Source organism: Lonchura striata, chromosome 10, assembly GCF_046129695.1.
Source record: "Lonchura striata isolate bLonStr1 chromosome 10, bLonStr1.mat, whole genome shotgun sequence".
NCBI lineage: Eukaryota > Metazoa > Chordata > Aves > Passeriformes > Estrildidae > Lonchura > Lonchura striata.
This window is the reverse complement of record NC_134612.1, coordinates 7,478,978-7,506,632: the sequence shown is the minus strand read 5'-3', so window position 1 is coordinate 7,506,632 and position 27,655 is coordinate 7,478,978. Positions and strand designations below refer to the sequence as shown.

Genomic DNA, 27,655 nt, shown 5'->3' with positions numbered 1-27,655 from the left:
TTCAGTGATACTTCAAGTCTTAGCACGGCACTGTGAGTGTCCATGTAGGTGCACCTCGTATGTCTGTGAGAGTATCCAGCTGCAGTATGCAGTATGGTCTGCATACGTTCTTGTCTGGCAAACGAGAAAGCAGGTTTAGAAAGATGAGTTGACAATAACTGTGTTTCACTAGCTAAAATGACTGCATTTGTAGCGTGAATGTTGCCTAGGTTAACTTTCAAGTTCAGTCTTCCAGCAGTGGGCACTGAAGAGTTTCCCTCGGCGCCCTGAGCTCGGGTTTGTGTTGGCAGGAAGGAGCTGATGGCCGAGGCGCGGGAGCTGAAGGGGGAGCTGTACTGCCTGCCCTGCCACGACAAGATGGGCATCCCCATCTGCGGCGCCTGCCGCAGGCCCATCGAGGGCCGAGTGGTCAACGCCCTGGGGAAGCAATGGCACGTCGAGGTGAGGCCTTCTGAACCTGAAACCTCCTTCAGCAGCTGGTCTGGAAGGGGACTAGTGCTGCTTGGAAGCTGTAGGCATGCAAGTGATCTGTAATATATAATTCAGACTAAACTCAATCATTTATGCTTTGGATTGTCTTCACCTTTTGTGAGTAAATTAGAGCAGGCCCATCAGGGTTCCAAAGAAAGCTGTTTTCACAACTGTAATAACCTTAATTTTAAATTTTGTAATGATCTTTGCAGAATAGTGTTAACTGAAAACCATTAGCTTACTAATATTTTGTATGATGTACTTAGATATATCCTCTCCAATTCTAGTTACCAGGCACTTAACAGTGTTGGAATTTTTACTGAAAGCTGAGCAATTACTGCTTTTTAAACCTTTTCAGCTCATTGTTTCTGTAACTTTCAGCTGAGTCATCACAACTTGCTCTGAAGATTTTTAGTCATCTTTGTTTCAGTCATTATATGCCTCCTAGGGCTTGACCTGAGAGAGATGCTCCTGCTCATTTGGGGTGTATTTATACCAATTATATTTATGCTCCTATTTCTCTTCACTGAAACAAGCAAGATAATAGTCCACAAGTCTATCAGGATAGACACAGTAGGATTGCCTTTCCAGCAGGTCTTCCATCGATCCTTAATACAACTCTTAATTACTATAGACTAAATATCTCTTTTTTTGCTTTTATAGACTAAATATCTCCTCTTTTTTTGCTTCCATAAAGATCTTTCCTGTCTGTGCTTCATTAAAGCATTGAGGTAACAGCTTTATATGAAAAGAGGTAGGTTTAGATTAGAGACTGGGAAGAAATTCTTCCCTGTGAGGCCTTGAGGCCCTGGCACAGGTTGCCCAGAGCAGCTGTGGCTACCCCATCCCTGAAAGTGTCCAAGGCCAGGTTGGAATCAGATGAGCCTTAAGGTCCCTTCCAACCCAAACTGTTCTGTGATCATGCATTGAGCCAGGATTTATTGCCATGATTTTACCTGGTGATGGGAAAGTTGTTTTGCCTGCCATGGAATGTTGGGTTTGTTTTTTTTTTTTTCTTTGACAGCATTTTGTTTGTGCCAAGTGTGAGAAGCCATTCTTGGGGCACCGACACTATGAAAAAAAAGGGTTGGCCTATTGTGAGACTCATTATAATCAGGTAAATTCAGCCATCTGTGATGTAGTTACTTGTTGTGTCTGGCAAATGCTTTTTCATGTTTTATATATGCAAAGCTATGCAGATTTTGCATAATCTGAATTTGTAGGTTCAATGAAATATTAAGAAATTAGTCGGATTTAACAAAAAATAATAGTTTTTCTTGGTAGAAAAGTGATGCTGGAAACAGAATAGAAATATCTTGGGGACACTGATTTTAATTTGTGCCATTGACAGGAAAATCACTGACCATGGGTTGAGATTAAAATCCCTGTGATTTTACTTCTAATGTATTTGTGTGGGTTTCTTTGGTAATTACTTCTTTCTGTGGGTATGAGGCAACTGTTGTGTTGTCTAAATCATAGAAAAGTAGATTAATTAAAAACAGAAAAACCAATCAAACCCTGTTTTTTTGGTGTAATTTGACTAAACAGTGTCAGATAAATAACTCTCATAAGAGGTGAGTGTTGCTGTTCTGAAAGTAGCTGTATTTTAGCAATAGTTCTGTTTCGGGGTTTGTAGCTGAGCATCAGGAGATGTTTATCTACACTAAGCATCATACTCTACCCATCCTTTCTTCTCCACAGGACTTTAAGATCCCATAACAGTACTAGAGTGTGAGGCATCAACAAAAAAGGTTTTGTAGTATTTAGTGCTATGAGATCCAAAGGAACATAGACTATTTGGCAAGTGTATGAGAAGTTATTCAGAAGATTTAAATTGGTATACTTGGAGGCTACTGCTGTATCTGGGAATTCTTTGATTATTAGTATTTAATGTTCACACCAGCTGTGTGATTTGGGGCCCATGAGTAGTTAGCAACATGAGTTCATATTCTTATTGCTTTTTCTGTACAGCTCTTTGGAGATGTCTGCTACAACTGCAGCCACGTGATAGAGGGAGATGGTAAGATTTGTTCTCTCCTTGTTTTGGGTTGCTGTCCTTGTTTCATTTGTAAGTGCAGCTGTTGCAGTCCCACAGTGGCAAGACAACAGTGTTTGTTTTCACATCTGGCTTCATTTGAATTTGGATGTAAATCTGAATTCAAACAATCCCTCTGTTTCCTCTTATTTGGTGCTTTTGCTTTTGCAGTGGTATCAGCTCTTAACAAGGCCTGGTGTGTGAATTGCTTCTCCTGCTCCACCTGCAATGTCAAGCTCACACTGAAGTAAGTCAGTGTTTGTATTTTGGACCACGTGAAGCTCATGGCTCCTGGAGGAGCCATGAGCCTCTGCCTCTCTGAAGGCCAATATACCTTTTCTCTGTGGGAGCAGGTGCTTATAATTCCACTGATTTCAGCACTGAAAGGGAGCTGACAGCATCCTCTCTGATTTATTTTCCTTCATTAATGTATCTTGTAAAGAGGTTTGGTAAGTGGGGAGCTCATTCAGCAGTACAGAGGAAAGGCTCTAAACTTTGAGGAACTGCCTGTCCTGAACAACCTGCAGCCTCCATGTCTCCTTAACTGTGGTTGCTCCCCTCAATAACAATATTTGCTATTGCATAAATTATTTTGAAATAAAATACTGTGGTACTTACCTCAAATATCTAGAAGAGGGACAGGAAAAACAGTCCTATGTTTTTCCTTTCTCAGGTTCCAACCCTTATCCTCTCTGCTGGATTGGCTCCACTGGCCATATGAAAGAGCTCTAATTCATCCCAAAGGGAACCTCTAAAGTGACACTTGTATTATTATTCTAGACTGCTACATGTAAATATATAGCAAAATCTTGCTTCCTATTTACCTACAATACTGAAGACCTCAGTTCACTGATAAGAACCCAGTCTCTATATTTGCATTACCAGATAAGGATGCAAGGATACAGATAAGAAAATGAGTTGTTTTTTAAATGGCATAGAACTCTTGCAACAGCACTGATGGAGATTTTAATTAGTGAAGCATATAGGTTGCAAATACCATTTGAATAATTGTTCTTTGTTTTAAAGGAATAAATTTGTGGAGTTTGACATGAAGCCTGTGTGCAAGAAGTGCTATGAGAAATTCCCTCTGGAGCTGAAGAAACGTCTGAAGAAGTTGTCAGAGCTGGCATCCAAGAAGATCCATCCTAAAGCTTTAGATTTAAATTCTGCTTAAAGCAAACAGGTCTGTCAGTCTCCTGACTGCACTCTTAACACAAGCTGCTGCTCACTGCAGCTGTTGATTACAGAAGCAATTACTAAGAAGTGGAACCAAAGATAAGTAGTACCTTCCCCTGCTTCTGGTGAGGTCTCTTGCATCTAGACTGTCCCTTTTCCCAAGCAATTGTCTATTAACACTGCAGGAAGAGGAGGATGAGTTCTGTTTCAGCAGTGCACAGGCTGATTATTAATTTGCTACTAACATTGCATTTTGCCTTTGTGGAGCTATACACAGTCTTTCCTTCCTCAATTGAACTGTACTACTCTTTTCACTCCACTTGTTTAAGGAATTTGGAAAAAGTGATTAAATGTAGGACTGGAAGAAAGACCAGATTTGCTCTTTCTCAGAGTATCAGAATTTTTCTTATTACTCTGGCTAAAGCAATTTTCAGGTTTTTTTAATATATAGACAAATAGTCTGCAAGTTGTCATTCCTGACTACGTGCGAAAAATTCCAGTCTTTCTCCAGATTCCTGTAGAGAATATATGGGTGCTCTATCCCATATCCCAGTCCTTCTGGTTTGTAGGGCCCAGGAACCAATAGCTATGGCATTTGCACTGCCCACTTAGGCCTAGTGTTAAGGCAGCTAAGAAGTTTCCTTTGCTGCTTCTGTGCTCAGAACTAAGGAGATTTCAGCTGTCAAGGCCATGTGATCCTCTTCAGAATAGTTGGGCTCTCCTTAAGGAGAAGGTGGCTGTGGCAAACTAAACATTTTATTAGAACTGACACTAATTTCTCTGTTCTCTACTACTATGTGGATGGTAGAGCTTTGCTGGTCAACACAAAGCATGTCCTGTCCATTTGCATAGCTGGTATTTATTGAGGCAGTGTGGCTGGAGCACTGGTTACTCTTCTGCATAAGTAAATTGAATAAATAATATGGTACCAATTTAAGCACTTCAGTTTTCCCATTCTCACTTTATTTGCCAGCCAAGGATATGCTTGTTGGTCACACTCCAGAAAGCCCAATTACATGAAAGTGTTCCTAATGTTTACAGATTGTAGCAAATGTGGTGCTATGCAGGAAAAAAAACCATTTTTCTTAAAATTTTTGTCCAAATACATTCATCTTTCTGACACCTGAGTGTACTTAAGGAGCAGATCTCAGACACAATACTAACATCTCAGGCATATAGTCCTCCTCTGTAATTTTGCCTGTCACCAGTGAGATTTCACTGGTCCTACTGTCTCTGCTACCACAACCCAAGGTGCTGAGAAATTTACTGCTTTTGGGTATTCTTAGTACTTCTTTAGAGGTAAGCTGTCAGCAGTGCTGTTTCTGAGCCCACCCACACAATGTATGATCCCAGTGAGCCTCTGAGTCCCTCAGAGGTGACCCCCATACTTCCTTGTGCTGAACTGGGCAGCCTGAAAATCCCTTTGCATGCACAGTTGTGAGACTGTGCCTGCCCCTTTGCAAGGCTGACAGGCACTGAAGGACTAATGTCCTTTGCATGACATAAATCTTCCAAAAAGTGGCTGGTTTAGTCAGTCAAATGAACACAGCTGTTGGGCCTAGACAACATCCTGCAGCCACAGGTGAGTTAGGTAGCAAGAAGTAAAGCTTCCCCACTTCTTGTATGTGTGAGCAGCAATTGGACTGGGGCAATAGTCCACCTTAGAATTGTGTTACCATGCTTGCTGGATCAGTACCCATGGAACTGCACTAGTGATACCAAAGCAGTGGTAGGAAATCCTGGATAAGTGATCAGAATGTGAGAATCTCTTAGAGCTTCACTACCTTTGCTAACTCTGTTTCCCTCAGCTGCTTTGCTTTTCATTGCTGTAAGTTATCATTATCTTTTAACTAGGTTGTGCTGTATCCAGTCTAACAGTGATGGGGGATAGGCCTAATTTTAGCAGTAAACTCTTTCATCTTCTGACTAATTTGCACTGCAGATTCCAGTAACAGTAGCTGCTTGTGTCACTGCTTCAGGAGAACACGTGGCTATTCACTGTTCTCTCACCAGCCTTAAAATAGCCTTTTAGTTAAGGGCACAAAGAACAGCACGTCTTTTGGTGCAGTAGTGTGGCCTTGCAAAGACCCCCCATTTACAATCAAACCTGTTGTTTGGCATTTTGTCACAGCATAAAACACTTGAATTCTGACCTAGGTGCAGCTCGGTATGTTACGCAGATTCTTCTCAGCATAAAACATTCTGGTCTGTTCCTGTTATGTCAGTCACAGGCCCTGTCTAATGCTGAATCTGAGCAGCTGTGTATCCCCAGCCTCCTGGGAAGTGGTGGAGGAACACACAGCCAAACATTCCTAGTAAATATGGAAGGACTAAGTAACTACCAGCCAGTAGGTTATATTCTTTCAGCAGCCACTCTCACATTCAGCAATGGAAAATGCATGTGTATGAATGGCATTACTTCTGTGCTGCCAGTGAAGATTTAATGTGTGCCTTCACTTTGTCTCGTGTTAGAGATTTGGCAGACCTGGAAAGCTTCAGAGTTCTAAGGAGAGTTGATACTGTTTTCTTTGATAAGCTGTTCAGTTCTCCAGGATTTGGAATATGTCCTTATCTTCAGGATGTTTTGCAAAATTAATTGGTGAACAAAATAATTGTAATCCCTGATACTAATGGAGGCTAATATTCTCTTAAGTTATTAATTTTTCACAATCATTTTTCTTATGCTTCTGCTGCTCATGGCCTGCAATGTGCAGAGTTACAATAGTTTATATTACCAACATACCTTTTGTGTGAGAGTGGAATTGAAGGAGTAGGACAAGTAACTATAAATGGCTTTAAAAAATGCATCTTCCTCTACTTCTGTCAGTCTACTTTTTTAAGACCAGGTAGACTATAGTGCAAACTCACAAGTTCTCCTCAGCACCTTGGTAGGCTGACAGGCTGGGCTTTTTTTCTTTTTAATTAATATAGTCACGGTGTCAGTAAGAAATAAGTGGCATGCTTTTTTCCATTACTGTAAATAGACCTGCTGGCCAAAGTCTTCCTAAGTATCACACCACTGGAGAGTAGAGATTTATATGAAGATTGAGCTTGGCTCAGAAATCTACACTTAATAGAAGATGTCTCATACTATACATTTATATTTATACCTAATTCATATTTATACCTAATTAAAATCACTAACACTCACGGAGTACACTTGAAAATGGTTTTGCTTTTGGAAAGCATGGTATGTGAAGCTTGTTTTGTTGTTTTTTTTTTTTTCCAAAGGGTATGCTAATCATTTGCAGTCTTTCTTTGTAGCACTAATCCTCTCTCTAGATTTGTGTCCTGCTGTTTTTACAGCAGTCTGTGCAATGCTGGCAAACACTAGTCAGCCTTTCGTAGAGAGAATTCCTGATGTGGCGTGGCTGGTATTAGATTATATGACTGATATTCTTTCAGAAGTGACTGGATGGAGAAGGAATAGATTGCAGGCAAGAATGTAATAAACATGGTTATACTAGTCTGTAAAGCACTATTAAGTGCTGAGTGTATTAGACTGAGAAAAGAATTAGCAGCTCCCTGCCTTGGTTCAGGCCTTGATAGCTTCTGCACTGTGTAGAGCACTCACTTTATTACACGTTGTTTGAGCTGTCTAACCAAAACACATGATTGTAGATTGAAATGCTGTAATACTGTGCCTTTGTATGTTCTTGTATTAAAGTTAACTGTAATACACTTTAAGTCTTTACACTAAAAAAATGGTATAGTGTACAGTTAATACCATATTTTCAGTGCTTAGCCAGAAACTGTTACTCTCTCTGAGGAACTCTGGGATTGCTGAAACCTGAGGCACTGTTGTGGTGAATTCATGTTTTGGACCTGTGCTGCTTCTGTGGTGTTGTGTTGGTTGATGAGGATGTGCAGAAAGGGGTATCATCCTTTTAGTGGCTGTGTTGTACAAATCATGTTGTATATGTAATGAGCAGATGGGATACTGTGATCATTTACAGGAAGGATATAGTAGATATTTGGATGATTTAGGTTACATGGATCTGGAGCAAACATTCATTTGGTTAAAAAGACATTGTGGTTGATTTTCTGCAGTCTTTATTTAAAAACCAGAAACAATACAGTTTGGCTGCAAAATTTATTTTTATACAGGTGAAGTGTTGAACATTTCTCACTCATAGCTAGTTAGTCAGATCAGACACTGGGTGACAAAACCACTCTGGGTAATTAGACTCCAGCACTTCCATTGCCAGCAATGGACATTACAGCAGGAGCATTTGCTTGCAAAAAGATCAGCTATTCTGACAGGTGTGGCACTCATTTAGATGCACAAAGAGAGTGGGGCTCTTCCCTGCCACCCATATACAAAACTCCCACCAGCATTTAAATTTTTCACACACATGTCTGAGGGAACAAGAGAGCCATTGTGCATCCGTTGGCAAAGTTGAGAGATCAGGCAGAGCTGTTTTTCCAGCACTGCCAGATTGTGTCTCAAGGAACTTGGTGTAAATGCTTTAAGACATGTTCATCTTTCACTGGGAGCAAGGGAGGAGTACTTGATCTGAGAGGGTAGCAGCTAAGCTTGCTCCCACCATAGTCTTTATCTACTTTACACACTCAGAGCACTCTCTGGTTCCCCTGGCACCAAAACTATGTTTCTACAAAGCTCTTAGAGATTAACAAGTGCTGAATCAAATTTTACCACTCAAACTGTCTGCCAAACAGGAAGCAGAAAAGATCAGGACAAATTAAAGCTATTATTCTTGTCTCGTGAGGGAATGTCTGCATAACTCCAAACAGACCATTTTTGTAGAGCAGAAAAGTCTCTTTTCAACAGACCTCTGTTAGACTGAGTTCTTCAATTCTGATTTGGACTGAATAGCTCATCTGTATCTTGAAATAGGAGCAACTAAAAGTGATGGACCCATACCCCAGACTCATTTCAGAGCTTACTAGAAACTGCACAGTAGAAAGTGGTTGTAAGTTTCCAAGAGCATTATAATGTGGAAAAAAGATTATTTAATTTAAGCAAGGCTGTGGTAAGTCAGGGGATGGCTTGCAAGTTAGCAGCATGCAGGAAGGACAGTTACATTCTGACAGTAATTGGCTGTCAGTCTGTCATGTACAGCACATAACCAAGGGACCAGAGGATGGAACCCAGCATCTTACCTTTCAATCTGTCCAGTTATTTACTACCAAAGGGCATCTCTTCACTCTTGGAATTGCCAATAGGAGGAAAAAAATTACATTACCTTAGTTTCCAAAGACTTGGAGTTTGTGCATTTGATAAGAGCATATGCAATAAGGGGCATTTTCTTTCCAGAAGACAACAGCTCTTACTGTGTGTCTGTCTTTGAATGGAGGAGATTCAGGCTACTAGAAGGGGCTCTCACAGGGTTTCTCCACTCCCACAGAACATTGAAGTCCATCTAAACTTTCTCTAAATCCAGTACCTGAATGCAATACTCATACTACATCTAAGACAGAAGTGTTACAGATATTTGAAAGCACATGCTCACTTGAGCTTCTCTTGTAGTGTTTCAGCAACTCAGTTCATTCAGTGTGTGATCAGAAGATCGATCAACAAGATTAATATTTTTTAAATGGCATTTCTTCTGGGATATGAAATTACAGGTAGTTTGGCACAAGTACAGGTCATGGGCTCTAGTTCCTCTCTCAGGCTGGGAGGTTCTTTTGCTTGTTTACAGCATTCATGAGCAGGCGTACGTAGGATGTTAACAGGTCATCCATTTTGTAACCCTGTCAGGAAAGAAAAAAAGTCTTAAATCTATCAGAGAGCTCCAGAAGCAAAAATAACTATCATTTCCTCCCTTGTCTGTCATCATCTCAGGTTCTTCCTTGCACGAACTTTTCTTTCAATATCGGTTTCATTTAGTTATAATTTATCCATTCCTCCCTCTGCTTTTTATGGATTTCCAAAACTTTACAAACCGTAGCTCTGCTGTCTCCTTGGTATTCACTCTGTAGCTTGACTTGTACTTAAGATTTTAGTTTTCAAGAACTCAAGCTTTTCTGTCAGAGTAGTTAGCCTTTAAATGTCTTTGTTATCTTTACAAACCAACCTTTAAATATTAATACAGTGATGCTTCTCTTAGACTGTGAATAGTCTGAAACCAGTTGTTAAAAAGGTGGCACCACTCCCTGGAAAATATGAAGTCTTGTAAGACTAGCACTACTACGTAACTGGAGGCAGACATGCAAGACAAAAAGCTTCTTATGTAGCTTTGCAGTCTTAACTTCTGAGATGGATAAAATTTTGATGCATGGGAAGAATCTGGGAAATTACTGTTTTTCCTTGTGTCCTGTGTAATGCATCCTTGCATCAGATAACATTATATATGAACTGAACCAGTTCTAAAAGGCAGTTTTATTGACACAACAGTGAATGCTTTTGGTATTTATGGTATAATTGGTATAATTATGGTCTGTGTGGTATAATGCTGCACTGATATTTATCTGTTTTCACACCATCTTTTGTAGGAGTTGGGGTTGGAAAAGAAAAATTGGGATTTTATTGTATCTTAGTTGGCAAAATTCTTCTTACCAGAGATGTCTCACATAAGAGCCGGTTTCCTCGTACCAGGTTCCCTATGGTCATGTGAAAGTATGTGCTCCCACTGCTCCAGTTGGAGATCTTATTGAAGGGGTAGACTACTAGAATATCCTGTAAGGGGAAACAAAGTGATCTGTAGAACATTTAGGCTGTTACATAAGAAAACCTGTAGAGCTAGAGTATTCTTGTTCTTTCTGCTTCATTTATAAAAATCATGGATCAAGGTACTTTTTGCATCCAGATTATCAGTATATTGTATTTTCTCCAAAATCTTAATCACACTAGTGAGACTTCCTTTCATTATATATTGATCTTTGCTTTAGCACACTGCCATTAGATTTACAATAATCTAAACCTACCTTTTAATTTGTTTGGTTATTGAAAGCAAATAGTGATACTCCCTTCTCCTGAGAACTTGCTAAGTCCAGACCGTTTGTGTTAAGACTGCAGCTAAACATGGCCATTCAGCCTGATCTCTTAGACAGCTGGGGCTTCCTGCAAAGCATTTTTCTGCAGCAGGTTCCTGGGTGCACTGCCTATCCCTCTTCCTGATCTTACCACCTTGCCAGGTCTATGATGATTGCCATGTCTTTTTTCAGAGATGCTCTATCCTATTCCTTTCCAGAGTAGAAACTGCAAAGAAGCGATTTGAGGCAGTAACATTTTCTTCAGTTTCACACAGGAAAAAATTAATAGAGAGCATCTATTCTCTCCTACCATTCCTGGGCAGGGTCCTATCACTGTCCCTAAATTAGCAGGGTCCATTCAATCCTTCCTTAGATGGACTTGTGAGAAGCAGCTGTTTGTTACCTTTGTCTTCTGATGGATCAGTGAGACTCCTTGCTTGTTGATTGCAATCAGTACAATCTCTGGGAAATTGGGCTCCGAGGCTTGCTGTAAATGAGTAACACAGCAAGATAAGCAGAAAATTGAGAAATTATCTGTATCAGGGGCCTAGTGACCTTTAACAATGTCCAGTGCTTCTTGTTCTCTTTCCCAAATGAACACTGAAACATTTTGACCATATATTGATGACTTGAGCAAATGCTCCATGAGAGCAAAATCAAGTCCGTTATTTACTATGCTGTTTGATAGCAGGTTTAATGATTGATTGCAAACAATTTAAGAGCCTAGTGAGGAGAAATTAAAGGTAACACATGGGATATTATTCTTAGATATACACTCTAGAATGAGAGGATTAGTACCGTTCTGTTCTGAGGGAAGAGTCAACAAAGACATAAGATTTGGCAGCATTTTCTTGTGGAGAGCAGTGATAGGACAATTCAGCCCCCTACAGCTACTACACAATTGTAGTAGAGGTATTATAACTAGAGCAACAACATTGCCAGTAAACAACAAGAACAACAAGCATAGTTCAGAATGGATAAAGAATCCATCTCCCAACTTTGAAGGACCTGAGTTTTCTTCTTAGATTACAGGAATTCAGTTTTATAATGTTTTTTTACTTTCAGATATGGAATTGCAGTCAGTCTGTATCCCTTGGCACTGATCTACTACCAAATCCACTAGCACAGGGCTTCAAACCTACCTTCACCTCAAAAAAGGCTGAGCCAAATGTTGGCCACCGGTGTATCATTTTCAAGAAAGCAATCTTGGCCTCATCCACAGTTTTTCCTTCATGTTTACTATATGCTGCAATAATGCTCTGTTTAGGAGAAGAGGATACAAAGCCAGCTGAGTTGGAGACAGGCAGGTTTCCAATGCCTAGTCTTAGCACTAAAGACAGCATCAGCTCATAACCACAATCAGGTTTTTTGCCCCAGCAGCAGAAAATTGAAAATGAAAACAGCTGCTATGTCATGGGGCAAGGTAAACCAGAATCCTCCAGTGTTCCTTATTCCTCTGCTGGGTGAAGGAAGCCCAGCAGCCTGAGGAAATTGACTTCAGGGCAGAGGGGTGAAGTGAGATAAAACTCAGAAAGCCAGTGTTCAATACCCACAGACATGTATTGATTGCATCTTTGGCTGAAAAATGAAGGGTGAATTTTCCCTTTATATTTGAAAGAATGTTCTGTGTTTTCCTCAGCAGACTAAGTGGTAAGTACCTGCTAAAACCACCTTTCCCTTTTTGTGGATAGAAGAGCCTTTTACTGTAAGTAGCATGAACACAGTTCATGGAGATTGATTTGCTGCCAAGAGATACTTATAAGACACCTTAATTTTCTGTTTCTGTCTGATATCCTCAGCTTCTGAGTCCCATTGCTGACTCTCCAATCTCTAACTCTTTATCTGGGCACTAGAAATGGATTAGTATCTCCAAGAAAGATGCACACTTCAGATAAGCCATCTAGGTCTGCAGATACGTTTCAGAATTTTGGTAGAATATGTAAAATCTGCATTGTAAGAGGCAAATCCTTTTGCTATCTTGCTGGCAAATCCAGTAATATCCAATACCGTCCCTGTAGAGTACTTTCAAAGACCATCAGATCAAAAATGTAGTGTGGCTCAATGTGTTTTCTCTACTAAAGCTCTGTAAATGTAATATGACTAATGAAAACTGATGTTCTTACCTTCTTCCATTCATCTGGTGCCACTGCTCGGAGCAGATTGTCTGGCACCAGCTCCTTCAGGATTTTGGGGATGGCTGCCAGCTGTGTGCGGTCGTTGTTGAAGCGCGCTTTATAAATCAGCCCTGCCAGCTGCACAGCTTCATCCTTGGAGCACTTGTGGTAACCTCTGAGGTACTTTGGCAGCTCCTGGAAGAGACCAGCTCTGAATCCAGACAGAATGGGCTAAAGCAAGCACTGACTTAAACATTCTAAATTTGTGAGGGCAGGACGCAAGTCTTGCCAAACACAGTCCAAGGACATCCCAAGAACTTTTAGCTCCTTCTGAAGGTTCTCTGGATGATCTTTAAAGATCCTTTCCAACCCAAAACTTTCTGTGGCTCTCTGATTTATGGAGCAAGATGAGCAATTCCACAGTACAATGAGGTAAAGGAGCTGTACTCTTTTAACATGTTCAGTATAGCTAAGCTGTGAACACTGAGAAATAAATCTGTTCTGAGGCTGAGCTGTGCCCCCCCTCTCTGGAGGAGGTATTCCTCTGGAGGGTCTATAATGCAGGCTTTCAAGAGGGAGACAGTAGTACTTCTACAGACTTAATTTCTCACAGGAAATTAAAGTATCACAAGATACCTCTTTAGGGAGCTGCGTACCTGGTGGTAATGGAAAATGGTATCAGCTTTCAGATCCTTGCCAGGAGTGACATTCAGCCACAGCTTCCTCATGAAGTACACCTCATAGGCCACAGACAGAGCAGCACCTAAGGAGATCAGATTTTTTTAAGTGTTCTCTGTGTCACTGATAGTCCTATAGTGTTTAAATGGCTTGTGAATTTCTTCAGAAAAGTAATTATAGTTTTAATAGTAACAAACAAAATTACTAACAAAACAACACAAAAAGCCATTTTAGATGACAAAAGAAATTAATCATTTTTCAGTTCTTGGACATTGTTCATATAATGATCAGATGTAGAAGTTGAGGGACTACCATAGAGTGTTTGTTATTGGTGCTCATGACAGCTGCCTGCTGGTGTGCAGTACACCCAAATTCTCTTACACAGATGAGAATACATCTCCTGATGGCTGTGCTTCTGCAAATGAATTGTGATTTAGTGCATCCATAGTTTAAACTCTGATTTTCAGAGCTCCTAATAGCTACATCAGCTGAGGGAAGAGAAGTTAGGTCTTAGATATATAGACAGAACTTCAGGGACTTGAACCTCAGCTGTCCTGAAATATGCAAAGGTGAAGACAAATTGATACAGAGTTTGATATTGATTTCAAAATATATATTATCTTTGGGGGGGGGGGGGGGGGTTGTGAGATACACTTCCCAAGATTGAGTGAATCCTACTGGATGGATCAGCTACTTTCCAGTTCAACACAGCATCTCATGCAGCTTCTTGTCTTGCTGGCGTTCTCCTTACCATCTTTTCCTGGCTTGTTCCTCCTGTTCCAGTCTGTCACCTGCCTTAATGAGTCAAAGAAGTAGTCTGCTTCATTCTGACTGATCACCTGCAGAGGCCAAACAATGGAGAGAAAGGAGGGGTTTGCACATCATATAAAATACTGCCTGTCCCACATACCCAAGTATCAGGCTGAATTTTCTTTCCCTGTCTACAGTGAGAGGGCAGAATAATAGCAGGAAAGAAGTAGAAAAATAGAAGGAGGAAGGCTAAATTTACTTATATTTCATATGGGGACCTTTATTGCATCATCTGTTGCTTTTTCTTTCCAGGTTGCTTATTGAAGTCAAGCTGAAGATGCCTAGCTTATTCCCAGTTGTCTTCTCTTTGTGATGTGTTGTTACATACTGTGTTTCTCTTTTCAGGAAGGCAGCACACCAGAAACTCCCTGTGCTAGGGCTCATTGCTGCTTTTGCTTTAATCAGAGTTTCAAAGAGAAGGGACCTCTCAGTGAGACAGCCAGCCCAAGCTTCAGCTCAGGCAAGGCAGGCTCCCAACAAACCAGAGAGTATTAACTGGTGCTAGTTGCCCCTGCTTTCCCTATTCCTAGAGAGCACTGTACATGTGCAGCACATCTGGGCAAAGTCTGAGTTAAAAAGGGTTGAATCCAGCAGTATGCAACCATCCTAGCAGGCTGGACCACCTACATCTTCTCTGCTTTTAGTTCCACCTGGGTACTGGCAGAATGATACAAGCTCTGCATCTCCATCCAGCTTCTTCAAGAGATTGAAAAGAGTTGTCAAGTGCTAAAAGTTCAAGTTTAGGTTGTATCCCCTCAGTAAGACAGAAGCAGTAATCACCTGCTCTGGTCCTTGGATTTGGTTGTTTAGGTAGCCTGGTAAATAAATAAGAGAGGATGGGCAGCCTGGCTACCCTGCCAGAGTCAAAAAGGGGTTACCTTGTCTGCAATCTTCACAAAGAGGCTGAAACCTTCCCAGGAGTGCAGCTGCAATTTGGAAGCGATGTTCTGACATAGAGTCTGGATTTTGGTGTTTGTTCCCACATCAAAAGTCTGTGAGATAACAAGATTCTTGTTAAAACAGAGGAGAGGAAGAAATAAGAATATTGGATGTCTTCACACATGCTCCTGGATGAGCACATCATGGCTGGAATAATGGTCAAGGCTGGGAAAACAATAAGTGCTCACCAGTTCTGTTTCGTTGGGGAAGCAAATCTTGTGTGAGATCTTAGTGTTGTTCTGTAAGATGGCCTCAACCTCCACAGGATGAGGTGCCCACTTCCTACAGCCGCTCCTGGAAAATGCCACCAACCATCATAAGAGAGATCAGTTTAGTCACTGTGGAAATGAACAACAGTATTCCAGCCAAACAGCAGACACCCTCCAAAATGCCAGTACTCTGCGATGGGGTGGGCTCTAGTGGACCTCCACCCCCGTGCAAATTCAGTGTATTAACAGCAAGAAACTGAGGGTCTTAATGGCATGTAAAGTGAAAGTCTCTTCTGCTCTGCAAGAAGGCTGCATGAAGAAGGCACCTTCCTAGCCAGCACCGTTGCCTCTTCTATGGATTCAGCAGCATTTTTCCTTACTGACATGTGACTATAATGGCTATAAGGAGAAGTACATTTTATTTAATTCCTGCATCAGCAAAAAGGTATGTATTTGGAAACAAAATTACTTGGAGCTGAAGTACCAAAAAGGTCTGGAGGGCTGCTTGAAAGCATTTTATATAAGAGCTGGAGTGCAATCACTGACTTAGGAGGTGCTTAAGCTGTACAAACACATTTCTTTGAAATTATACCTCAGAGCAGAGCTGCCTTTTACAGCAAAAGAACTGGCCTTGAAGCCTCAGTCATGCCAAAATCTTGACATAGTTAAAAGTGAGAACAAATCTAGCAAATTACCTCCTGGGGCTGGTAAGTTCCTGTCTTCAGTGGCACAGAGCAAGGCTGTTCAGGTATTTTGAACACCATAGCTTATGGGCCTCTCACATAGGGTCAGGCTCTCAGGAGGCGGTTCCTCTGGATCCAAGCTTTAATTGTGTGGATTTGAAAACTACTTTTTTTTTCATTCAATAAAGGATCATTTCCATTTGGAAAAGGAAAACTTCACTGTAACCAAGCTGCACAGCATGTGCTTTGTACTGTGCAGGCACTGTATGAAGTGTGGACCTGTCACCTTTTCCTGACCTGCCATCAAAGGGAGGCCCAGGGAGCTCAAGGAATTGCAGTACTTTGGCTGCAGAGGCATGGGGCTAACCACCTGTCCTTGCAGCCTGAGCTAGGAATTCACTGCCAAGGTGAGATCTGCTTAACACCCATCACAGTGGTTCCCTTTCCAGGATTCTGCGGTTGAAGATGTAAAGTGGTTTATGGCAGAAAAGGTGTGTTCCCAAGGCTCAGTTGGGTTCTCCTGTGTGTATTTAAAATCCTTTGAGCTGCCTGCTCTGCCCTTTCAAAAGAGACCAGGTTACTTACAGGGAGCAGTTGAACTAGATGATCATTGAAGATCCCTTCCAACTGAAATAGTTTATTCTATTCTATCCTAAGTAGATGAAAGTTTAATCTTATGAAAAGAACTGCTCTTAGAAGACAAGATTTGTCTTTGTTCCACTTCCCATCCCCCAGGCTCCAGATCTGGGGCAGTTTAGCAAATAAAATCCTCCTTCCAAGCAGCCCATTCTGCTTTCCCCTCCCTATTTGCCTCTCTAAAGAAGCTCTGTGCAGCTCAGCAGGGCTTAGAGCATGAATAGCACATGATATAGAGAGGCAGGAATTTTTAAGTCTTCTCTGTAGAAATAAACAATGAATAGCATTCCTTGCCATGCATTTTTCAGACACTTCAAAAGCGAGTTCAATGTGTGGTGACATTTCACCAGCAGTGCCAAAGCCCATCCACTGCAAGGGGGATATCCACTGTGTTAGTGTTCCCCTAGAGCCTGACCCGTGGGATTCACAGACCAAACATGTGGCCCAGCTTGAGGGAAAGGGGAAGATGCAAGAGCTGGAAGAATAAATCATTGGGCATATTCTTTACTGATGAGGTCTGTGGCAGGCAAGTGGTAAATCACAGCACCATCAAAAGGGAGAAGGCTGGAGTCAACCTTGATGCCAAAGCTTTGTTCTCAGAGGGGCAAGCTGGGTTATCCTAGTGCTTGGAGGAATCTAGGGAACCCTTTCTCCTACAGTTCAGTTGATCCTTCCTGAAATCCTGTTAGCCCTTCCCCTCTCTTTAGTTTTGTCATGTCCCTTAGAATGACAATTCATTTGGAAACTCGGGAAGCACTGTGTTTTGGGGATTGTGTTGCTTCAGCCTGGGGTAATGCCAAATGGACGGAGAAGTGCCTTGCTGTGAGCAGCCAGGTAAGGGTCAGGGCTTTATTCATTTGGGTTTTTTCAAAGAACAGGAATTGATTGTATTGATCCTTTCAACAAGGACATGCTTCCTCACCAAAGAAAAGTAAGGTCAGGATATCATCAGTGACATAATTCAAAGATGCATGCCCTTTAGGATGTTTGAAATACCCAGCTCTGGGAGTCAAGTGATTTTGTGTGGTGATGAACTTTTTAAAATGCTGCTGACTGGAAAAAAAAAAAAAAAAGTGAAACTGTGACATAGACCTCTCTTCAATGGTTCAGAGTCCATAAAGAAAGTTCAAAATAACGATCACTTGAAAAACCAAGATGTAAAGAGGAAAAGGAAAGTGACAAGTCACACTATTTTAGCCCGTGTGTTTTTTGAGACCTGATTATTGATATTTGAACACTTTGAGCTGGTTATATGCCAGAATATGTACCTCATTACTGTCTGAATCCTCCGACGGCACCCTGGGGCCAGTGTTTCTTTCTGACGTGTCTCTATGAACTTCTGGGCATGTTTGAGCAGTGACTTGCTGGGTGGGAAGAGGCCAGTGCAGAGCCAGAGGAGCTGCCAGCCCTTGGTCTCGCTGTACCTGGGAACACAAAGTCAACAGTTCTGCTACAGCCACATGGAATTCTCTGTTTGACCACACACCAGCTACAGGGAAGAGAAATAAACTCTCATCGTGGTCCCATGGTGCAGAGAGCTGCAAATCAACAGAGCCTTCACCCAGCTCTGGCATTCATTTGCTGTGCAACAACCACAACCTCCATGTGAAGAAAAGCCAAGTCCTGCATGAGAAGTACATATGACAAATGCAAACCTCATGAATAAATACAAATTCCAGTTTAGCAGACATCTTAGCAGTAGTGACCCTGGTGCCATCCTCTTGGAAAACCACTGTTGATTTGGTGTTCAAGCTCACATGTATTCAGATCATGGTTTCTCAATGGATGTATTCACCTGCCCCCTGCACTGGGCAGCTTTGCTCAGGGCATGAACATTTTGCATGCACTGACTTCCCCTTACATGTACTGTTCTGAAAAATGAACATGTTGATAGCATCATGTAGTGAGGTAGATGCAGTTCTTAAATGCTCCAGATCAGGCTGTTAATATTTTTCAGGCAGAAATCCAGTTCTAGCCTTTGCATCTGTGAAATCTGACAGTTGAAGCTCCTCTGGCACCTTGCCCTCACCATTAAGAAGGGCTCTGCAACCTTGAGGTGGTCAGTCATTCTTCCTCAAAGCCAGGAGCAGCACACTTCAGCTGTGTCCAAGGAGTGCTCTGAAATGCTCACTGGTGTGAAGTGGTTTTGGTTGGGAAAGTCAATATGCCTGGTTCTGAAAGGGCAGACTTCACTGAATAAAGAGGTTCTGGCTTCTTTATTTCCACTTACTGTTCTAATTTTGCAGATGGAGACAGACTATTTTAATCCCATTTATACTCTATAGAGTGGTGTGTGAGAGCAGGACATGGTCCACAGCACAGCAGCCTGGGAAGGGTGAAAGATTTGTTGCTCTGGCTGTTCTAATGAAAGTATATGCAAATAGGCACCTTTCAAGCATTGTTTTTTCCACATCAGTGATCCCGCTCACATTGGTGGAATACATCAGGCATGGCACTGGCACCATGGTTACAGATTATGCATTAAATAGCCTGTAAGATCCACTGCTTGCAAGGGAATTTACCATTCACCACCAACACACATGATGGAAGTTCCACTACATGCAATACTTGTGGAACAGAAAAAAGAAGATAAATAAATAAACAGAATGCATCCAGAAACTACAAACCATTTTGTTCATAATTAATATTAAGCTGATTTTTGCAATTCAGTTTTCCTGGAAGTAGATCAAGTTATCATTTTGTGAGCGGGGAAGAAAATATGAGCCCTTTTCAGAGACTTTTATGTGGGCAGGTGCCTCTGTAACCAATCTGTTCTGCAAGACAGTTTTGTAACCTAATTAATATAACTACTCAAAAGTATTTATTCACTGGTGGTAAAAATCCAGTGCGAACTACGTTTTTGTGAGAGGGGAATGCTGCTGTTTGGAAGTTTAAATGGGGAGTTGTCAGGGCAGTCACTGATGGGATGCAAGGACTATGCAGTGCCACATTTCCCCTGCAGACTGCTTCGGGAGCAGGAGAGCCTCAGTGACATCTTCCCTGCCTCACGCCACAAGGAGATGAGCACAGAATGCTGATGGGAGCAAAGCAGCAGCTCAGGGGAGATGATTGATGGTGCTCTCTGGCCTCTTCCTGCCAGGGAGTAGTCCTGAGCGCTCTACAAAGGTAAGCACTGTCTGGCAAAAGGGGAAAGGGAAGCTGTTACTCCAACAGCTGTTTATTTATCCTTTGTTTATCCTTCCTCTGCCTCCACTAGATCACAAATGCAGCAAGGGTTCCTTGCTGCAGTGCCAAGGATGTCCCCTGCACTTGAGGCTTGGCTTTGCAGGAGCAGGGTGTTTTTGTACCCAGGTAAATTAAATACCTGTTTCTGTTCTCAGTCAGTTGTTTCATAATCTGACAGTAAATCTCATCCCTGAGGACCTCCTCCTGGATAGCTGGCACAAATATCTGGTCAGTGACTTCCACAGAGGAGTGTGCCTGTTTTGAGGGGTAATCTCCCATGAATTTCATGATGGGTGAATGTGCTGTTAAGGAGAAAAGTAGAAGTTTCTGAAGGCAAATGGGAAGTTTCTTCTGGATCCTAACATGTTAGTGACTTTGTTGATGTCTAAGTGGCTAATACTGGGAGGAAGGTCTAAAGCATATTCCCTGTCTGTCCCCTCCCCCTTTGCAGCAGTGCTGCTTGGCTATGATTTGCACTGTTCTAGTAGCTGCATTCTCTGGGTATATGCAGTAAATCTCTCTCACTCCTAAAGCCACATTATTAGTTTAGTGAGCCATCATAGCTGTGGAGTACTGGGAGGAAATTGGAACATTTCCCTATAGACGAGGGAAACAGATTTGTTCTGCTCCATCCTTATGCTCCATCTTAATGCACCTATAAGGTGGCTGAGGTATCTCAGTAGAGGTAATTTAGTGGTCCTAACTAACACTTCCTTTCCCTCTAGTGTTCTCACATCCCAAAGAAAGGATATCAATGAAGGCCTGACAGGCCAAATCCCGAAGATCAGGGTCTGTGCATGCTCTCTTCAGCAATGGCTGTTTCAGAGGCTCCTTGGAATGTGCCCATAGTTGACTGTGCCCACGGGATTTCTGGAGAACAGCTTTGCTGATGGATTCCTTTTCAGGAGCCCTGAATGAAGACAAGTGGAAGCAATACAAAATTACTGGATCAGTATTGCTATGAACAAAGGAGGTCATTATCATAAAGTCATATCTCTAGACCTGTTTTTTCACAAGACAGTGATTTCAGATCTCCTTTGATTCTGTAGGTCAACAAGAGCAGGGAAATGTAGTTTCCTGTATATCCAGAAGGTAGGAAGCTTGCAAAAAAAAAAAAAGAGGAGTTTTTAGAAAACTAATTTTCCCCTTACTTTCTGAAGCCTGAGATGATGTATATCCTCACTAGCTGGTAACTGCTGAAGAAAGGGTGAGAAATAAGAATAGAACCTGCTGGAAGAAGTCAGCCCAGTCAGTCCTCCCCTTTGCATTTCTGCAGGCTTAAGACACAATAGGCCATGGGCCAGAATCTCTGTATCCAAAATCACAATTACAGGGAACAAAAAGAAGAAACACAATCAGAAGTGGGAGATGCCATTACATAATAGGCTTTAAGGATTACTGATCAACAAGAACTTTTCTAGGGTGTACTCTACACAGAGAACTTCACCTGAAGTGTTCGTAGGAGAACTCCTCCAGGGTGTAAGGCTTCACCTTGATATCCTCTTCATCAGGTTCCTCCATGAAGGAATTCTGTGAAGCTGTCCTCCTCTGGTCTGGAGACATCATCAGCAAACTCTGGAATAACACAGGCACACCAAGCTGTCGCATGGAGACAGGTCTTTGCACACACTGTCAGGTATTACTCAGCATATGTGTGCAGGTAGCCCTGTGTGCTGCCCGAGACCTCCTGTCTCAAAAGCAGCATCTTCAGAGACTCAAGAAAGACCTGGAACAGCTGACTCCAAGAAGCAATTTACACACACATGACATTAGTGGACATGAAAAGGTATGTGATTATCCAAAGCACCACACATGTTTTACAATGCACATGCTTCTCTCTAGTGTGTTTTGCCACCAGTTTTTCTGGTTTTTATCTGTTAGCACAGGGTCCAATATACTGAATCCTCATAACTGAAGACAAAAATTATTAGCAGAGGCATTAATAAGAATCCTTGGCTCCCTCAAAGACCATATTCTTTTTAAGTTACCTCATGCACTCAGAGGTTCTCTTGAGGCATTATGTGATTATCACTCAAGCCCAGAGTGAATGCAGGAGAATTCAACTACACAGCCAGACCTGTTAATTGCTACCAGTTGCAGACACTGAAATATCCCATGGTGACTAGAGTTGATTTTGGGGGTTTTTTTTAAGTCATTGCCTTTGTGTAGCTGCAGTCTTCTCCTTAGAGGCTGGGCTAGGTTTATTTTGTTTTCAGACAGGACAGAATTAAATGCTTTGTTTCAATGGGAGGCATAAAACTTGTCTGACTTTGGAGGGACAATTATCTTCCAGTTATAAATTCAACCATATTAACATTTTTATCTTCTTCCAGTATTTTCACATTGAGTGCTTAGCTTTCCTTACCAGCACTTGACTGGAGGGTTTTGTGAGCGAAGGAATGATGTAGATTTCTTCCAAAAATACATTCCCTGTTTTGCCTGTCCTTTCATTCTGGGCACAGATCCAGCCAGAGTCTGCATCCAGCCTTTTGTCTTCAGTGAAGATTAGCAAGTCTCCCTTCTTGAAGGACAGAATGCCAGGATCTTCTGGAAAACAGAATAAGGGGGTTTAGGCTTGACAGTCTGCGAAAATGTAAAGGGGTTGCAATGTGAAAGACAAGGAAATTGTATTTTGAAGGCCTGAATTCAGTTAGCAGTAGAAAGTGATTTGTGTAAATATGGCTAATTTTCCAGTAACACTTCAGAGAAATCACTTCTGTTTCCTCTGACACCCTGACTTTGATCCACTGAGGGCAATGGCAGAACTCCATTTGATTCACATGAATGCTGACTTTGTGTCTAGACTGGCAGCAAAGCATAGAAAGAAACTCAGTAGTTGTAAGTAGCTGAAGTTAATGTTTATGTTTTAAACATGTATGTCTGTTCAAGCCACCTGTATTCCACAGGCAATTCCAGTTTACTGCCTCTGTGAAAATCTCCTGCAAAGTATTTCCAGAGAGCCCAGATCCAACTTCCTACTATAAACAAACTGGGTTCCTGGACACTATACTATCTAAATAAAATACATAAAGAAGGAGAAGGAGGAAGGAAAGGTTATTTGTGTGCAAAGGTCCTGAATCCCATTGCCTTATGCTTGGCATTGCTTGCTGATGCATCCCCCCAGGAGCAAAGGGACTCTAGATGAAGTTTTCCCTCTCCTCTCTGAGCAACTTCAAACAAGTGCTGTGGATTCTCTCATGATTTCTTCCACACCCTGTAGAAGAGTTATGAGACTTACCCTGAGATTTTTTCTCATGCATTGCCACAGCAAATTGTGATCTTTTCTTCAGTCCTTCCAGGAACATCACCACCAGTTCAGCAATGACAACACTGTTCACAGATGTCAGAACAAACTCCTCAGCACGAAGTGTGATGAGAGTGCAGCTCTGTCCGAATGACTTCACTGCCCTATGTATTATTGAACAGTTTGTTACCAGAGCATCTGAAAAACTTACAGACCCATTTGTAAACACAGGCAAGGCACCCACATCTCCTTTCAGATAACTCCCTTACAGTGAATATTGTGATCTCTGGGGTTGGGTTTGTTCCCATTAATTTGCCTTCCTATGAGCTGGTAAGTGTGAAGGACTGAAGTGGTTCAGCTTTACTCTGGACTCCACCATGTTTTGTATAGAAGTGCTTCCATATAGACAAAAGAACACCCTTCTTTTGGAGTAACTTGACAACTAATTAAATCTCTGGCAGTCCTCACAGGGGGCTTTTTTGTAAGACCTTTTTCTCTGAGTGACCTGATGCAAGGATGTGTGCCACGAGCAAGCAGTAGTTAACTGCTTTTCTCAGTGATCCTGTTCTGGTCCATGAGAAATATGTGAACTCCTAGCATGCTCAAAGACAGTGGCTTAACTGTGTCAGTTATTTGAGCCATTCTTGTCTTGATGCCTGCCTGTGCCTCCTTACACCTTTCTGACTGAACAGAATAACTTTACACCAGCTGGAAGGATCCAGTCCTTTCAATATTTCCTTTAGAGGCTGCTCAGAAGTTTTGCCTTTCTCTTTCCTGGACCTAGGCTAAACCACCTTTCCACACACAGATCAAATCATCTAAGGAGGTGGCAGAGAAGGTATACCCTTTCTGAGTATGGAAGAGATGGCATCTTCAGATCTTGTCTTTCTGGGGCTCTTACCTGTTGGTGTGGATGCCAGTTATTTCTGGGAAGGTCAGCTCAAGGAGCCGCTTTTCAGACTCATCCAAGAAGCAGATGCCTTTCCAATTTATAGCAATGATGAAGTGGTTCTTAGGCAAGCTGGGTCCTGAAAATAGAGAAAAAAAAATCCTTATCAATGCTATACAAGTCTTCTCCTATTGATCTTACATCTGTCCTGTACTCCCAGGCCCCAGGTATTACCTGAAAACTTAGTGACTTCAAAGAATCTGGAAAAAAGCAAAGGCCACTGAAAGCGAGCAAAATCTACAAGTTGCTCCTTCACAGTCTGAGAAGAGAGGTGGTCTTGTGTGTAAGGGGCCTGCAGGAAAAACACACACCCAAGGTTTTCTCAGTAAAATCTAGTTTGCATGATCTGCAGACAATAAAGAACAAACCCAACCTCAGAGATCCAAACAATCCTCTGCTGTTACTGGTGTCAAGGGAACTTGGAGAAAGTAAATCAGGAACAATCTCCAGGGACCCGCGTGCAGCTAACAGTGCCCACAGGCATCTGGATTCCAAATTTCCCTAGAATTCCCACTGATCTATTCAAAGTCTAACACAGCTTAGATGCCATTCAAATAATTCAGGTAATCCATTTCCAGATCAAAACCAGTGTGTCATGTCATCCCATCCTGACTTGGTCATCAGATGGAAAATAGCCTTAAAAGCTACTCTATTCAGAGATTTAAATGTACTTTTTCATTCTTCCCCCTTGCTCTTCATATGGAAGTGTGAGTGCAAATGTTTTCTTCTCCCCCAGACCTAATGAGCTATTTGGGCTCTACAAACAGAGCTGGTTTTCCTTCTTCCCCTACAGACTTCATAAATGAAAATAGTGAAAGAAGCAGAAATTGGTGCTCAAGAGTGGTTACCCAGCAGTGCCTGACAAACCTCTTACCTTAGCATGTGCATAGGTTACAAGGCTCACCCACTTTTCCAGTGGCTTGGACTTCAGCTGTTTTACTGGGATACAGTCATGGAGCACCTTCTGTACAAGTTCATTGTGGATGGTATCTCCAAATTGGATATAACAATATTTTGCACCTATCTCCACCAAATCTTCTTCCTGAAACAATCCATTAAAAGAGGCCTAGAAGGATGTCACAAAGGCTAGATAGCCTCTTTCAAACTTTGAACCATTTAGGAAATGGGTTTTCTCAATTTTTGTCTGGATAACTCTTTACAGTCACCCAGCATAAGGAGGGATGAACATTGCACAGTCATAACATCAGAGAGATTATTAGCAAAGATATTTTAAAGTACAACCCAATTTGCCCCTTTGGACATGCCTCTAAGCTCTCACATGAACTGGAAGGAGAAAGTATTAATTAGAACTGGCAATGTGACAGCTGGCACAATCACCTGGACAGGGATTGTTCATTAAGAAGGAAAGGATTGTTCACATCCACTAGAAATTTAGTTCATATTCCTGCTTTTTAATGTGGGAAGCATTAATATAGCTGTGTCTCTTTAGGAGGATGAATGAGGAGACTCACCTTCTCACAGCGGTACTCTCCAAACCGAACGCCCCGGATGACTTGGTGGTAGATGAGATCAGTGCTGACAGGATCCTCCCGGGAGTTGTGCCAGGGGGTGAAGATTTCCTTGCGGAAGTAGAGGCGCCAGGGCGCGTGGCGTTCGTGGGTGCCCCGCTCCTTCACCAGCTGCTCGCACTGCGAGATGGCGTCCAGGACGTGGTCCCGGCCCCCGCCCAGCGACCAGACCTGCCGCGGGGGGACACTGCATTTACTGGCATGCCTGCTCTGGGCCTACCCGAAGGACAATAAATGCAAAGCCCCTGGTCTCCTGACTGCAGGAACCCCAAAAAGGTAAGCAGATGACTATGTGAGTTGTATGTGGTAAGTGGATGTATTTTTACTAGTCAGCTATGTGGCAAAGGAAACCTGGCGGGCTGCAGCAAGAATTGCTGAGTGATGAGCCAAGAGAAAGGCAGAACAGGATTATAAGGCCTTGAGATCCATCTGGGATTTCAGAACTGATTTAGTTTCAGTGCAGGACTGGGTTGAGGGTGTTCCAGAATTCAGGAGTTCTCAGTGAGGCTGGGTGGGCAGCAGCAACTCCACAGAAAGAGAAGGGAGCTTTCATTCTATTTTTCTACACTTTACCTTATCAAACACAGCAATGTAAAGTGAAAACCCAAAGACATCCTTCAGTTTGGTTTTATCTGCTATGAACTGACAAATCTCTTTGGCAGTGGAAGCAGAGTCTGCAGGGACAGTGATGCTTTGGCCATTCATCAGGGTGACGTTAAACATAATGGGTTTCTTCTGCTTTGTTGCCTGTAAGTCAGAGTTAATAGAGAGAAAAAAACTGGATAAACCTTACTTTCTTCCGAAGAATGAAGTAAGCTTTTAGATCTAAGAGCTACCCACCCTGTGAAACCTGGTCAACAATCTTTAAGTGAATCGCCAACACCCACAAAGTTTCTTCAAAGCATCAAAGCATGGTGATACGTAAATATAAATTACATCCCTGGAGCAGCACTGGACTCAAGTTTTCTCCTCCTCACAGCTCAGGAGAGCTGATAATCACATAACAGTGCCAACTGATAGACTTTTCATTAGCCACGTTTTTCCTGATAACTTTTGGGAGCAGCCTTATGTGCATCAGTGGAGAAATGGCCTGTAGCAAGTACATTGCCCAAGAAGATGTGTGTTAAGCAGTAGGGTCCCTGAGATTTAGGGAGGAATTGAACTGAGGTCTTTACTTGAAAGGGAAGGGGGTTGTGGTATTTAATTACTAGGGTGACATTTAAAGGAAGTGGAGGATGAGATAGCACCATCATACTCCCTTCTTCCTTTCATTTTAAAAGCATAAGCATTGCTCAGTTCTTTCCAAAAGTGATAGTAAGAGCTTTCCTCAGGAGGTTGTTTCTGTCCCGTGGTTCCTGAGTGGATGGAGGTACCTCCCTGCAAATCTGCTGCTGCTTACATACTTTTATGCATTTAGGATAACTGAATAGCCAAAATAGGTGTGTCCAAGAAACTGGTCAGACCATGGTGGTTGGTCTTCAATCCCCTTGTGCAATTGATTTCCATTATTTGAATTAGGAAAACCTGCTATTACAGATTAGTGAATGTAGTATAACTACAAAGTAAGTAGTATAGTTACAAAAACCAGTATTAAATGTCCCAGATCAATATAATTAAGTCAAAAGGGAGTTGCTACCTGAAGTTCCAGCCAGCTGGGAGGTTCAGTCCGGGCCCCGTTGCTGTAGGTGCGTCTCAGACGCTCAGCACAGTATGGAGCGTAGCCTGTGGGCCCATGGTGGATGAAATTCAACAGATACTACATGCACAGAGGAGGAGTTAGGAAACATTAATCCTCAGAAAACATTAAAAACCTTCTGCAGCTGATACACTAGATTAGAGTGATCCATTAGCTCTCAGTTCACCAGAAAATACTAAAGATTGGGTTGGAATAAATGTCTTCAAAAAGGAGGCTTGAGACACTTTGTTTTCACTCATTCTTCAGAACTTTCAGTCCAGAGGGAGAGAAGATTTGTGTCAGTCTATCCACCATGTTTAACTACATGAGTAGTGGAGACTTTGTTCTTATGGTTAGGTTTAGAGCAAGAGTCAGTGTTTTCAAC

General features: G+C 42.0%; 2 protein-coding genes and 1 long non-coding RNA gene across 3 annotated transcripts in view; 2 read left to right on the top strand and 1 right to left on the bottom strand.

Annotated features, from left to right (window-relative positions):
- The window catches only part of LIMS2 (LIM zinc finger domain containing 2), a 29,646-nt gene extending 25,032 nt beyond the window's left edge, over positions 1-4,614 (top strand). The window contains exons 6-10 of the mRNA XM_021544399.3: positions 291-441; positions 1,496-1,588; positions 2,443-2,491; positions 2,678-2,753; positions 3,533-4,614. Of these exons, the coding sequence (XP_021400074.2) occupies positions 291-441; positions 1,496-1,588; positions 2,443-2,491; positions 2,678-2,753; positions 3,533-3,680 (517 nt within the window). The 3' untranslated portion in view covers positions 3,681-4,614. The remainder of the gene's footprint in view (positions 1-290; positions 442-1,495; positions 1,589-2,442; positions 2,492-2,677; positions 2,754-3,532) is intronic.
- A 4,699-nt stretch (positions 4,615-9,313) lies between these two features.
- Positions 9,314-27,655, bottom strand: part of MYO7B (myosin VIIB) — a 46,689-nt gene continuing 28,347 nt past the window's right edge. Inside the window, exons 29-49 of the mRNA XM_077785633.1 lie at positions 27,232-27,351; positions 26,169-26,342; positions 25,539-25,766; positions 24,941-25,108; positions 24,241-24,358; positions 24,019-24,145; positions 23,112-23,281; positions 22,239-22,420; positions 21,321-21,448; positions 20,626-20,783; positions 20,013-20,166; positions 17,956-18,111; positions 15,348-15,453; positions 15,099-15,212; positions 14,162-14,249; positions 13,389-13,495; positions 12,742-12,927; positions 11,761-11,877; positions 11,022-11,105; positions 10,203-10,322; positions 9,314-9,397 (exon numbers count right to left, since the gene is read on the bottom strand). Of these exons, the coding sequence (XP_077641759.1) occupies positions 9,314-9,397; positions 10,203-10,322; positions 11,022-11,105; positions 11,761-11,877; positions 12,742-12,927; positions 13,389-13,495; positions 14,162-14,249; positions 15,099-15,212; positions 15,348-15,453; positions 17,956-18,111; positions 20,013-20,166; positions 20,626-20,783; positions 21,321-21,448; positions 22,239-22,420; positions 23,112-23,281; positions 24,019-24,145; positions 24,241-24,358; positions 24,941-25,108; positions 25,539-25,766; positions 26,169-26,342; positions 27,232-27,351 (2,889 nt within the window). The remainder of the gene's footprint in view (positions 9,398-10,202; positions 10,323-11,021; positions 11,106-11,760; positions 11,878-12,741; positions 12,928-13,388; positions 13,496-14,161; positions 14,250-15,098; positions 15,213-15,347; positions 15,454-17,955; positions 18,112-20,012; positions 20,167-20,625; positions 20,784-21,320; positions 21,449-22,238; positions 22,421-23,111; positions 23,282-24,018; positions 24,146-24,240; positions 24,359-24,940; positions 25,109-25,538; positions 25,767-26,168; positions 26,343-27,231; positions 27,352-27,655) is intronic.
- The window catches only part of LOC144246801 (uncharacterized), a 35,516-nt gene continuing 29,413 nt past the window's right edge, over positions 21,553-27,655 (top strand). The window contains exons 1-2 of the long non-coding RNA XR_013340509.1: positions 21,553-21,659; positions 25,517-25,871. This is a non-coding gene — a long non-coding RNA (uncharacterized LOC144246801). The remainder of the gene's footprint in view (positions 21,660-25,516; positions 25,872-27,655) is intronic.